The 14,248-nt window shown below is 35.8% G+C and overlaps 1 protein-coding gene across 1 annotated transcript; it reads right to left on the bottom strand.

Moving 5' to 3' along the window:
• Positions 1 to 3: 3 nt before the first annotated feature.
• LOC110451727 (cell growth-regulating nucleolar protein-like) lies at positions 4 to 9,906 on the bottom strand. The gene is made up of 8 exons (XM_021499880.1): positions 9,861 to 9,906; positions 7,678 to 7,808; positions 6,897 to 7,017; positions 6,190 to 6,297; positions 5,051 to 5,134; positions 3,246 to 3,579; positions 1,001 to 1,161; positions 4 to 360 (listed from the first exon to the last, which is right to left on the bottom strand). The coding sequence occupies exons 2-8, from the start codon at positions 7,800 to 7,802 to the stop codon at positions 223 to 225; spliced, it is 1,071 nt and encodes a 356-aa protein (XP_021355555.1). The 5' UTR covers positions 7,803 to 7,808; positions 9,861 to 9,906; the 3' UTR covers positions 4 to 222.
• Positions 9,907 to 14,248: the final 4,342 nt, after the last annotated feature.

The following is a 14,248-nucleotide window of genomic DNA, read 5'->3' as shown; positions in this document are numbered from 1 at the left end:
TCATGTAGAGATAAAATATATTTATTATCAATAGTATCTTTCTGTGTACAAATAAAATGTATTATTGACAAGACATGTATCATCTATTTGAACTGACATGGCAGTTAAGTTCATTCTGAAATGGTAAAACCAAATTAAGGTGAATTTTAGATAAAAAAAAAAAAAGTTTCTGGTCAGCTGTCATCTTGCCAAGCTTTACATTAAATAGAAATATTGCAATTATTATTTTCTGTCCCGTAATTTCACCCGTTCCTTGTGCACTACAAATGTGGGGTTTTTGGTCACTTTTTTGGTAAATGTGGCGCCCAGCTTTTCCTCTGTCATGGCTCGTCCTCCTTGTGACAAATATTCTGCAAGTACCTGGTCAAATAGAAGAAAAAGAATACTCAATAACGGACGGCTTAGTATAAATTCTATACTAAAAATGTTCATCATGGACGCCTGTCCAACTGCACTATGGTTTTTGATTCCGATCTGTTCGCATATACCCTGGTAACTTGAGCACAGTTGGGCAAGGACACTCTCGATGACTATGCAGGTAGCACGATCAGTTAGAGCGATAGTATAACAGTCCAGGGGTTCGAATCTTGGTCTAGTCACAGTGAATTTTTACACTCAAAACACCATAACTGATTATATTTTGTTGATTTCATCTTTCTTGTTTCTCATAAAAGTCCTGTAAGGTATGGTTTTCTTTTCAGAAATGATTTACCAAAACTATAGTCATGTCGGAAAAAACAGTTTCCGACACTTAAGTTACAGTTTTTTGCAGTGGTACTGAGATCCTTAAATGGGGATGCTGATCAACATTAGTGAAATTTCTGCTGTTTAGCTCTCATAAAAATATCAGGTTTGATAAAAAAATAAATTGGAAAAACAAATAACTGATCATGTACCAACATACCCTTCACATGATTTTACACAAAGAAACTGTAAATTTTCATTTATCCTTGATACCTTGCCTCAATTATGAAATTTCGTAATCGCCATCACATCTTACCTTTTTACGGAGCTTTTTCAAAGTTATCTCGCCTTTACTCTGTAGTAGTGAAGTGATCACCTCCACCCAATCAAATTTGGTCCCTCTCTTGGCAGGACTCTCCTCTGTATCTTCCTCCTCCTCTATATTAGGGTTTGCAGATATAGATTCATCTGCATTTTCTAGAACATTAGAAATATTTAGAAAAGTAATTAAAGTCTACATTGTTTTCATCTCTTACATTAACTTTAAACTCCAATACAGCATATCCATGAACATATTACATTCCCATTAAGAATTCTTAAAAATATGCATTACATTCTGATCAACTTTATTTCCTTTTTCTTAATTTTGGGGGAGGAGGTTAGGAATTGACATTTTCCCCTCAAACAAAAATAAATAGGGGAATGGAGATGAACTTTGGCTACCAAATACTGATAGGTCCAGTAAAGTTATTGATGTGTATGACTTTCCTGTATCAAGCCTCATAATAATAATGATATACCACATTTGATATAGCGCCCTATCTAGCTAGAATAAGCTACTCTAAAGCGCTTTACAGTTAATAGATATACAATTCATTTAATCAATACAATATCTCCCAATATGTGTATGCCAGCGTGTGTGCTTGAGATCTTTTGTGTTCTGTTGGTAGTGGGACTGTGCTTCCATCAGTATTATTTATAGTACCACCTCACTTGAATGCTACAGCACAGATACCGCAACATCCAACCCAGATCATTTTATGCCCCTCCTAGGTTGTTAGAGTTGTGTGGGCAGGAGAAATTACCTTCTCTGAATATTCCATGCATATGACGACTTTGGGAATCAAACTCTGGCAGATTGCATGGAAGGCCAGAGTGTTAACCACTCTACCAATTCGCCCATGGTGGTGTTAAAAACTTCGGTCAGTAATTATATAACAGGACGGGACCTTCTATTGCAGTCATGTTGGCTTTAATAATTTAGGAATACTTTTCTATTTTGGTCAGGTTATGAAAAGATAACGCCAGTTGACCTTCTTTTAACTGAATAGAAAGCAAAAATGTCTACAATAAATGTACTAGTGTTCAACTGGAGTTAACGCCTCATTACCTGACCAAAACAGACAAATGTTCTTTATTTTTTACAGTATTTATTTCTGTGAAGGGTTCAGAACTTTTTTATAATGTTTTTTATACATTAGCCTGATCAGGAGATATATATTTCAATTTTTAAGCATAATAATGTGGGATTGGTTTAACACACAAGAGCTGTTGGAGAACAGTATAGGTCGCCTATTCATGTTATATTTTAAGTTAGTAAATATCAATAAAAAGACATGGATCTGACATGTTTCAGGTTTCTAAACTGAGTTATTTTGATTATTGTTTTAGGTAGATGTGCAATATAGGTAACTATACAAAATATGGGCTACAGTGAAGTTACAGTGTCATATAATGACGTATATAGATGTAAATATTACAATAGCATATACAGAAAATGAAATCTTTGAAAGTTGCATGGCATCATAAAATAACCAAGTTGAATTTGAAGAAGTCCCTTTCACTTTTTGGCCCTAGAATATGAACAGCGGTTTACACTTTTTTTGCACTCTATATCAATTATGCCTCAAACTTGTAATATTCAACAGCTTATTGAGTGTAGTGTTCTCTGGATGAAAAAGATAAATCGAAAATTTTAGTCAAGTGTCTGTCAGTGTAGACTAAATATCAGTATACGTATCAATGTCAGTATTAAAAGGTTTTAAGGTTAGCAGACACTATTTAAATTGTTTTACTTGAAATTCTGAAGACTAAAAATTATCTACATGTGCTGACAAAGTTTCATTGCATTCTGGCACTTGTTTATTGAGGACGAGATCTAAAGTATTTTAAGAAACAAAATGTGTTGTATTTGTCACCTATCATAACATTCAGTTTATCAGTTCTTTGTATCAAAAGGTCAAAAGTGGAAGTTACAACCTACTCAAAAGGAACTGACCTTTTAGCTAACTGTTTGAAACAAAAGGTTATAAGTGCCATTTAACACAATAGATTTTTTTTTTAATAATTCTAACCTGCAAAATAATATTTCAATTTGTGCTTTCTGAGCAGAAAGTTTCAGTGTCATTAAAACAATAGAAAAAAAACTTTTTTGTGAAAAACAGAAATCTTTAAAAATCTTGGGATTTTGGATACGACCTAATTCTGTGACAAAAATATTGGTTTCCCTCTACAGGATCCTGTGGCGGAGTATAATCCATCGCCAAGTATTAACATATTACCTTTCTTACTCCTCTTCTTCTTCTTAATCTTTGTAGGCTGCTCTTCTTCATTACATTCCTCCTCCTCCTCTTCTTCTCTCTTTCGTTTCTTGCTCTTTTTCTTTTTACTTTTTTCACAGTCTACATTTTCACTTTGCTCATGTCTGTCTTTTTTCTCCTTTTTGTTATGTTTTTTACTCCTTTCTTCCTTTTTCTCTCTTTTACTTAGTTTTCTTTCCTCACATTGTTCTTCCTCCGTCGTCGGTTTAGAATTTTCATCACTTTTCTCTGTCGCTGATTGGCTCATTCCGTTTGCTTGACCATTTTCAACAGATTTCTTTTCTGGCGGTTTATTCTACAATATGAAAGTTAACATGTTTATACTGTGAATTTATGAATATTGACATGTTTTGACTCTTTAAATATTTAAGACCCAGGGTGGAGACCCAACATCCCATCCCGGCAATGGCGTGAATTTCAATGTGGCGGTAATGATCATGACAAGGTAAGACACTAACTGTTTTTGCTTGGTAGTCCACAGGACTAGTTGAATAGATAATTTACTAGTCCTTCGCTAATGTAACTAGTCCAAAGATTTCCTGATAAGGAAACATTGTGATCTACAGCACGAAACATCAAAAGCAATCGACTGTAGGAGACTTAAAACAACTACTGTAATAAAAATATGATGAAGTTTAAGGAAAATTTTGACAATTATCATGCAATATATCTTATTTTAAGTAGTTTTCTAAATTTTAAAAAGGAATATTCTTATTCTATAATCATATTTTTCACAAGTCCAAAGGACCAGTAGGTTAGGTGATTCACTAGTCCTTGCTGAAATATACTAGTCCAGGACTAGCAGACTAGTGTTAGTGTCAACCCCTGAATTATCCAGGGGCTGAATTTACAGTCGTGTCAACAGTAAATGCATCTTGAAGTGACTGCTGATTAAAATATCAAACTGCATGGTTTGAGAGTTATTTTCAAGGTGAGGTCATTGTTTATTTGTTAAGAAAAAGCGATAACAAATTTGAACTCCCAAAATCCAAGATGGCAGTCTGGCGACCATTATGTTTTTCTGAACTGTGCCAAAATCCAACAGGCACAACAATGGACCATGGAAAAGCTACATGTCAAATTTGATTATAAGATATAAGGACGAGCAGAACTGGTGACCGTGAAGGATGAAGGGCTAAACGGTGTTTTATATTTCAAACTTTGCACGGTCATGATATCTTATACCTATTGACCCCTTCAGTATGTACTCGGGAATAAAACAAAAATCTGTGTTTCTGCTTAGCAACCTACCCTAGATTTTTATTCCTACCCTAGTCTTTTTTCACCCATTTTTATTAAGCTCTGTAATGTCAGGGGTTTATTAGAGTTTTTTAGGGTAACGGACCCTGCGAAGAAATCATCGACATAATAGCCATTTTGAAAATTTGGATAATCATTATAACAAATCTGAATACATGAAATTAGATTGTTTAACTTTTATTTAAGCCTGTCTTTATGACAACATTATCATTTGAGATTTTGGTCAATCGTAAGGAATTTATTTAAATATATGCATTTATTTGTTTTGATTTCCAAATTTGGAATTATAACGGAGCAAATTGGGAAAAATTACTCACTTTTTCAATGGAGAATGGGTCCTTTAAACAGACGGATAAAGAACCCTGATAAACCCCTGAAACTATGAAATGCTACCTTTGTCAAACTATTTTGAAAAATCTAAAAGATTTGTCTACGTAACTGCCGTTATCTTTTGAGAGCTGAAAATAAAATCGCAACAGCTAATTAATTAGTTTAGCCTTACAAACCTTTGCTGTATTTTCCATTAACAAATCCCACGCCTGATTTATCAGGTAATTGTTTCTTGTGTTTAAACTGTTACCAACAAAATTCTGGAAGAAAAAGAAAAATCTGTTTGTCAGAAATACATCAACATTAATGTATCAATATACAATTTACCTTGCACTGGAATAGATAGATAACACAGAGTACACTATGAGTAGAAGTGATAACACAGAGTACACTATGAGTAGAAGTGATAACACAGAGTACACTATGAGTAGAAGAGATAACAAAGAGTTCACTATGAGTAGAAGAGATAACACAGAGTACACTGAGTTGAAGAGATAACACAGAGTACACTATGAGTAGAGATAACACAGATTACACTATGAGTAGAAGAGATAACACAGAGTTCACTATGAGTAGAAGAGATAACACAGAGTACACTTTGAGTAGAAGAGATAACACAGAGTACACTATGAGTAGAGATAACACAGAGTACACTATGAGTAGAAGAGATAACACAGAGTTCACTATGAGTAGAAGAGATAACACAGAGTACACTATGAGTAGACGAGATAACACAGAGTACACTATAAGTAGACGAGATAACACAGAGTACACTATAAGTAGAAGAGATAACACAGAGTACACTATGAGTAGAAGAGATAATACAGAGTACACTATGAGTAGAAGAGATAACACAGAGTACACTATGAGTAGAATAGATAACACAGAGTACACTATGAGCAGAAGAGATAACACAGAGTACACTATGAGTAGAATTGATAACACACCGTACACTATGAGTAGAAGAGATAACACAGAGGACACTATGAGTAGAAGAGATAACACAGAGTACACTATGAGCAGAAGAGATAACACAGAGTACACTATGAGTAGATTTTTTTTTAACTTTCTATTTGTTCTTTTACAACATCGTCAAGAAAACAAGTCTTTTAGAGCTCGATCCTGAAAGCTTTCTTGCATTCATCCACAACTGACATTGAAAAAGTTATTATTGAAACAATTTTTTTCTTACAAGTAAAAAGATTTTAGTTCGGTAAATATGTCCTCATTTGCTTTTGGATTCATCCCCTTTAAATCTAGCTAAAATAATTGCCACCATACAAAACATTATGTTAAAAATATCAGCTATTTGTACCTCAAACTTTGCTCTTTTTCTGGGAATGTTTGGATAATCTTTCATCCTCTCTAATAAGCCTTTTAACTGGGCATTGGCGCTACATTTGTCTATTGCATCTTGAACTTGCTGTAAAGAAAAGAAAAACATCATTAAAGTGACAAGTACCACTTCACAAGTCATAGTTGTGAAGAAGAGTTCTACATCAGAGCTGTATTTCACCAGGGTAACCTCCCTTTTATAGAGCATAACAGGAGGTTTTTTTTGCCATAGAGTTGCATCCCTTTGCAAGGTATTATTCTAAATAAATTACGATCGATATTTGAAATATTATTTGATATAACCACAAAAGGTATACCCCTAAAAGAGTGTTATATGAGCAATGGAGAAAACACCACCAACATCGACAGAGATGGACAGTTAGCAGGTATTTGGCGATTTCTCCCTTGCTCAAAACTATCTTTTAGCAGATGTTATGGGGGTACTCTTCCCTATCTGGAAATGAATTAACTCTTCTTTTGAGGGGAGACCTTCAAACTAGCATACTAGCAGATGGAAAATATCTTAGCATTGGTTTTTTAAAGGCTCATCACTTGTTTTACGTACATGGTATTTTGCAGAACAAATAAAAACCTGAAATTATACAATCACCCAATGTCAATACGAGAGGATTAAACATGGCCTAATGGTTTCCCTAAGGTGTTCAGGGCTGGTTGGGCATTGGTTACCTGTAGCCAAAGTTCCTGCTTTGCGTCCCCTTTATTGGCATTGGCCTTAGGTTTGTAGTTTTTACCAGAGTATTTCTCTTCCTCACTTATACACTTGATGTGGCTCTGGTAGTCATTGCCCCTACAAAATAAACAAAGTTGAATAAGTGATACGAATAATACAATATCCTCAATCTCAGCACAAACTTTGGCATCAAAAGTGAACAAAGGATTAGAACATTGTATATAGTGGGGCATACAACCAAATTTCAGTAAACAACACTCCACAATTTTAGGTGGCAGAATAAATATGAGATATGACTAACACAAACTGATACACAGACAGATGAAGTGCAAACCTATACTTCCCTCTTCTAGTACCAGTTGGGGGACAAATTACTCTTGATGGAATTGACACATCTACCTCGTTTTCTCCAGGTTTGAAAAGACAAGTACATATACCTGTAAAAATGTCTAAGCCTGGGGTGACAGGGAACCTCAGGCTAGATACTTTGATAAAAGGAGGTAATTTAAAGTAAACTACGACGAGAAACCTACATCTCAAAATCACTTCACTAAGCTTAGAAAATGTTGAATCCCATAGTTTCTTTTCTGTCATTATTTCTTCAAGTCCATCCTATCAATATTTTTGAATACTGATTTAGGTTCGCTGCCAAATTAGCAGTGGGATGACAAAATGTGGATGACATTGTGCAATAGTTATCTCCCCTTGTCAACACGATGACAAAGGATTGTAACAATAAAAAATATTACATAATATATAGAACCATCAATTATTTACCAGAAGTCCTTTCCACAGTCAACGCAGGACACAACTTCACAGCGACGACACTTCCCCAGATAGTGACTCTCCACTTGGTTCTTCTTCAGCGAGTCTCCACAGGCATTGCATGTAAACACCACCATTTTTTACTGTGGAAAAACAATGTTTATCAGATAAATTGTTAAGTTCACAGGTGCAAATGTATACTGTTGTAAAATTCACTAAGAAATCTTTTTTTTATTAACACTATTTCAGCTGTCAACATTCAGTGTAGAAAAATTTATATTTGGAGTGATGTAAGGTGTTATTAAATCATTATCTGGAAATAAGCCTTATAAAGTAACTCACAGTTCTTACTTCCAACAAGAGATAATTGATATAATTTAAGGATTAAAATGCATCTTTTTAACAATTTTTGCGGAGACAAAATAGCGATTTCATCAGATTTCTATGGTTACCAGTTCGGTCTGGCGACATGCCTCAATCAGAAGCCAATCAGGAATTTCCCTAAAAATTTAAAGTCACATCACGATTGGTCCCGGGTTACTAAAATAGTCTTACAGAATAACCCGAACAGTTTCCAATTGGTACATATTCATATGTAATAGTTCTAACTGTTGTTGGGTTATAAAAAAAAATTGTTGGTAGGTTTATCAAAGGAAAAAACAAAGAAAATGCAAATGTATCATGCACAATAGTCATATAAATTTGCATATTCCTGTCAAAATACAAACGTATTGTCTGAAGACCTGTTTCTGTGCTACCCCTGTTTCTGTATCAACATTTTGCTTATCACAAGATTTTTAACGTCATTGCTTTTTGGGTTGAAAGCAATAGAAAGAAATACACAAGAAAAAGGTTGAAACTTTTTATAACATTTATATGCAGCATTTCATCATTGTTTGCTTGACAAAATTGTGTGACTGTCATTGTTGGTCTGATTTGTCTGGTTATTCCACAGGCAGGGCCAAAACATATGGTGTCCTAATATGTTTTTGGGCAAATTTCTTATTTATTCTTAGTCATTGTAAGTATAAAAAATCCTATGCAACAAATTTTTATGTGATAAAAAAATGAACTAGATAAAAACCTCAATACGATTTTGCCAAAAAATCCAGATACATTTCCATCTTTCAGGACTGTATCATTTTTACTTAAGTTCCTTCAACCAACCTTGTAGTGTCTAGAAGAAGAACGCAAGCTAAAAAGCTGTGGTAAAAATTCAAATCATTTTGTTATACATTTCAATTCATGTTGATTTTTGCACCAGTTGAATCACAGGAATATGGATGAATTGGGTCATACAATAGAATTAGGATACTATGCTTTAATTCCGTACTCATACACATACTGAGTAGGCACTTGCATCTGATATTTCCAGAGACATATGTAGCATATCTGAACTGGGTCTTTTGTCGGCGACCAGGCAGCTCAGCTGGTAGCGCACCCGTATAGAGTTTGGAGGGTCCCTTGTTCGAATCTGGGTCTGGCTGTTGCATTTCTCCTTCTCCTGTTACAAAATTGATGAGCTTGTCAACCCTTGTTTAAAGCACTGGGTGAATGCTTTGCAAGGGGATATCTAAACCCGAGTCATTTGTAAATAGTTGCATCTTCGGTGGAGAAGACATGGCGAAAGGAGGGAGGAATGTTGCAGAACTGGACTGGGTCAATTGTCGGTGACCAGCTAGGTAAGCTCAGTTGATAGAGCGGCTGTCTAAAATTCGGAGGTCCCAGGTTTGGCCGTTGCATTGCTTTCTCCTGTTACACATATATATACAAAAAGGTCTCTGGAATTTACGCCCTCTGTATATTTTAAACAATGTCAACAATACTGACTCTGTACAAAAGAGAAGAAATTGACCAAGCAAACATATTGTAAAAGTATTGTTTGGTTACAATTTACCTGTTTACAGCACAGGTTCTCGCGTTCTGGAAGGGGGTACGATATCGAGTGGGGTGCGATAATATACCACATACAATCCAGAACCTGAGCAACTGTGGTTTACAGTAGTTCTAGTACTGTACATATAATAAAGAACACCTGAACCAAAAAAAATAAACATGTTCCTGGTACATGAACTTTATGAAGAGACAGAGATTGATTAATCCGTTCGTGAATCTGTCTCAATTAAGAACAAATATGTTTTGATGGCTGTACGATAAGCTGAAATAGTCAATTTACTATGGCATATGTTTCTTACCAGGCGCATCAGGATATAATCAAGCCAAACAGTTCGCTATCCACATGGACCGGAAATAGGAATTCACTGTCTAAAATAAAATCCGGAATATACCGACAAGATGTTCCGCCTTTCATTCGGTTAGGTGAATGTTTCAGGAATATAAATTGATAGTATTTAGAATTTATATCGATTTGGTTACAGTACACATATACTAGTTATTGCAATGCAGTACTGGTAAATGGATAAAAAAGTTTAGGTCATCATGTGACGACTGTTTGATATACAGACAAATAAACCAATAGCGACCACCACTAGAACGACCTAAACAACCTGGAAAAGTGGGCTAACTTATGGGGAATGAAATTCAACACCAACAAATGCTGCGTAATAAACATCAAAGAAAAAAGTCACATATTCTACACCCTAAATGGACATATCTTGGAACAAGTGAAAAATAATCCCTACCTGGGACCAGAGGCGTCTCTGCTTGGACGAACAATTTCAGATGACCTCAAGTGGAACACCAATATACTAAAAATATCAAGGAAAGCCAGCTAGACCCTTGGCTTTCTCGAAAGAAACCTAAAACATTGCCCATCGTCTTGTAAGAAAACAGCATATATATCCCTAGTACGACCCATCCTTGAATACGGCGCCATTATTTGGGACCCATATACCAAAACAAAAATTGACAAACTGGAAAGAATACAGCGCTTGGCACAAGGATGCTGGAGAACCTGGAACTACCAACACTCCAGGTCAGGCGAGCACATCAGAGGGTCACATTTATGTATAAGGTGGTTGAGGGGTTGATACTAGCTATACCTCCAGCTGATCATCTAACAAAAACCAGACCAAAAAGGAACATCAAGGCCAGAAACTTCTCGGACTATATATCGAATAATGTGTTAGAAACATCAGTGATAAATAACTCTACATCCTATAAAGTACAAGAATACAGCTGTGATCAATACAAGAACTCGTTTTTTGTACGTAGTCATAGAGTGGAACCATCTGGAAGAGGACTTAGTATGTGCCCCTAGTTTGGAGGCCTTTAAGAGTGCTATAACCACCAAAAATCTAACTGAACTGCTCTCTCTTTCGATAAAAAAATACTCTTATTATTTATTTTAAACAATTTATTATACCCGATAGGCATTTTGGAAAAGGAGTATCTCCCTTGCATTGATTATCTCGTACTATTACTAACTTTTTCCATGCATTAAACACGTCTTTCCAAAAAAGATTTTTACTCATCATTTCACATTAAACAATGTATTCCGTCCCACAGTTTGCTAAAATATTTAAATCAATACAAGTTTTTAAAATCTCCTGCCATTTACTTGATGTTGTAAATAGTCTCCTTATCCATGTTAATTTTAAGGATTCTATAAAAGACATCACATGCATCATTTTCAATCCACCATCGATATAGTCTCTAATAACAATGTCTCTTTTGGTTTAATCAACTTTGCTTTTCCATAAGAAGTTAAATAGTTCGGTGTTTAATTCTTTAATAAAACATTCATTTGGGTTTGGTAATGCAATAAATAAGTGACTGAGTTGTGAGATGAGTAGTGATTTGATGATATAAATTCTACCACTTGGTGTTATTATTCTCCTATTCAATGTATTTATAAGTGCCTTTATTTTTACTAACTTTTTTATCATAATTTCTATCTCCCGCTGTATAAAAGCCGGAACCGGAAACTACAACGTAAGGATACAGACACAGACAGATCATCATACTTCTTGTGAAAAAAAACCTGTCGGGGTTCCCAAGGTTCTGTTCTGGGTCCATATTGTTTTTTTTTATATAAATATCAATGATCGATCTACCAGATTTAATAAAAAAAACACAATCACTTGTATCCCCATTAATGGCATCACGGACTTAGATATGTAGTGATGGCATTCACCCTCAAAAGTGTGAAATTATAACAGCATCGACTCGACAAAAAAACAACATCATCCTTGTCCCACAGATACAAACTTCATAGAATAGAACACACATTAGCCTAGAAACAAAATGTTTCATCGTTACGTATATCACATGGCTTCCGTAATCACTAACATTACACAAACATTGCATAAAACACCCTCAGATTTATCCAGAGAAAGGTAAAAAAAAACCAATTAAGAAAAGAGCTGCTAGCCTAGAGGTAGACTTAATAAAAGAAAACACTGTAATATTGCAGTCAGTTTTGTAAGCATGCTAAAATCTATATGGGCAAATTTCGAAATTCGCAAATGTCATTATGTACAAAATTATCCATGCCCTAGTAGTAGCAACCGAAAAGGACAAATTCTTAATATATTCTCGAAATCAAAATCATATAACTCCTTAATTCGGGTTCTAACAATCGTGTTCAATCCGTCTTTCCGCGCACCATGAATCCTAGCTCTTACACAGAATCGCCTCCCTCAGTCCTAACTTCACTACATTGCAAGATACTTTCAACTCCACCGATCTCCCATGGTCAGTTCCACTTGACCAGCAACAAACCCAGCTAGGGTACCATATTGCAAGTATCGACTAAAGGATGTTCTGAACTGCACTCTTCCTAGGAAGAAGCATGCGTCAGGACACTGACTATGTTTCAAAACAGACACTGACTATGTTTCAAAACAGACACTGTGACTATGTTTCAAAGCAGAATGAACAAGAGACTGGCCGTGGATGTACAGAAAGACAAGCTGTGACTTTGATGAGAAGCAATAGCTGATCATGTTCTGTCGTGTCTGTACCAAGCACAAGGCCCAGTCCAACACTTCAGTGAGGACGTCGGACGTATGTCGTTCATTCCGATTAGAGTGTGCAGCACAAAATTTCCCTGTTTAAGAAAGACGCAACATCAATTTTGGACAGGACCAAGTATCACTCATCTCCACATCTGCCGTGAAGGCTATTCGGGATATCCTGAAGGTCATGCTTGAAGGGAAGAACAATCTCTATCTGGACCTCTTTTCTTCTGTGGTTGATGCTGGGTCGTCAATGCAGCTACTAAGACTGGTCAAGAATGCAATAGTCACCGGTTGGGTTATTGTACAGTAGCTGATATCCCTCCCTAGCCATGAGATACAGGAGGCCATCCTTACTGACATTAGACAAAGTTCGTTTTACCGAAAGTCGATCTAAACCCCTAATACTTGTAAAATTACTCTGAACACCTTAGTTTAGGTACAAATATAGCTGTAACAAATTCTCAGGTCCCTGCGGTTTTAATGTACACCATCCAGGGGGAGATAACAAACCTGTCTGGAAACACACAAGATGGCTGGCTTTGCCCGAGATGGATCAGAGGTCTTTATTACAGTAGATTGAGTGGTGAAATTTACCAAAACTTCCCACACGAACAGAATTAGCCAGACGACTCTCAATCAGCTGCTGATTTTAAAGCTGAAATGTTCATCCAAAATGTTTCTTCCATTCTTCCAAAAGTAACGAGAAAATCACTCTGTATAAACTATGCAGACAAATTACTGTTCAGACAGAACACCATATCCTCGATAATCCAGGGGTTACGCTCACCTACGCTCTCTTCACCCCTGGAATATGTCATAAAAATCATAATTGAAGACACTTTCAAAAAATTAAACTACGGACAATCCGTTTTATTTCAGTTTTCCGGTAAATTACTACAAAGACTATTCAGGGATGCTAGTGAAAAAACATGGAAGCGACCAACTTATGTTATTGTTTAATACTATTCGACAATGAATACAAAAACATGGGCATGTTCGTTTATGCGGAACAACCGGTACGTCCGTTTTTAAATGTAACAATTTCAGGTATAAATCCTGGCGGACCTGCAAATGTGTATGCAGGTCTTGCAAAACTATGTCAAGGCTCGCCTGAAAGCAACATCATATTACAAGGTCCGACCTTATTTAATAAACAAACAACTGTGATCCGACCGGTGCAACCGTTTAAACGAAAACGGCCATGGTGTTCTTGGAATCATGGGAGACTACTCAAATGAAAAAAAAATCCTTGGGAAAACTCCTCAATACAAGAGATCTTAAGTGGTGGTCCACAGGGGAATGTTTTAGGACCGTTATTGTTCTTATTTTTTGTCTACGACATTCCGGAAGCTGTACAATCCACAATCTGATTAAAATACAGCTCCTCCTTATACTATATCGTTCTACTATCGATAATAGAACGATAGTATAATGAGAAGCTGTATTTTAATAAGATTGCACAATCCAGAGCGTCACAGTTCGCTGACGATACAAAGATATGCTCCGGATTATCAATAGACAAGGAAAAAACTACTCTCTAGAACGCCAATCAAACATCTGGATGGAACATGAAGCTGACTAAGGGAAATGTAAACATACCCAAACCGACTCTTCCTTTATAACGAAATAGGAAGAAGATAAAATATTCATTGTTTATGTAA

The sequence above is a fragment of the Mizuhopecten yessoensis genome, unplaced genomic scaffold (assembly GCF_002113885.1).
Source record: "Mizuhopecten yessoensis strain PY_sf001 unplaced genomic scaffold, ASM211388v2 scaffold6169, whole genome shotgun sequence".
Lineage (NCBI taxonomy): Eukaryota > Metazoa > Mollusca > Bivalvia > Pectinida > Pectinidae > Mizuhopecten > Mizuhopecten yessoensis.
The sequence above is the reverse complement of the archived record's forward strand: the minus strand, read 5'-3'. Positions and strand labels throughout refer to the sequence as shown.

Excerpts from the sequence above, each read along its gene's own strand:
- LOC110451727 (XM_021499880.1), bottom strand. The coding sequence starts at position 7,802 with ATGGTGGTGTTTACATGCAATGCCTGTGGAGACTCGCTGAAGAAGAAC. Across the intron at positions 6,298-6,896 it reads AGCAGGAACTTTGGCTACAG|CAAGTTCAAGATGCAATAGA; the intron begins GTAACCAATGCC and ends TTTTCTTTACAG. Across the intron at positions 361-1,000 it reads TGAAAAAGCTCCGTAAAAAG|GTACTTGCAGAATATTTGTC; the intron begins GTAAGATGTGAT and ends CTATTTGACCAG.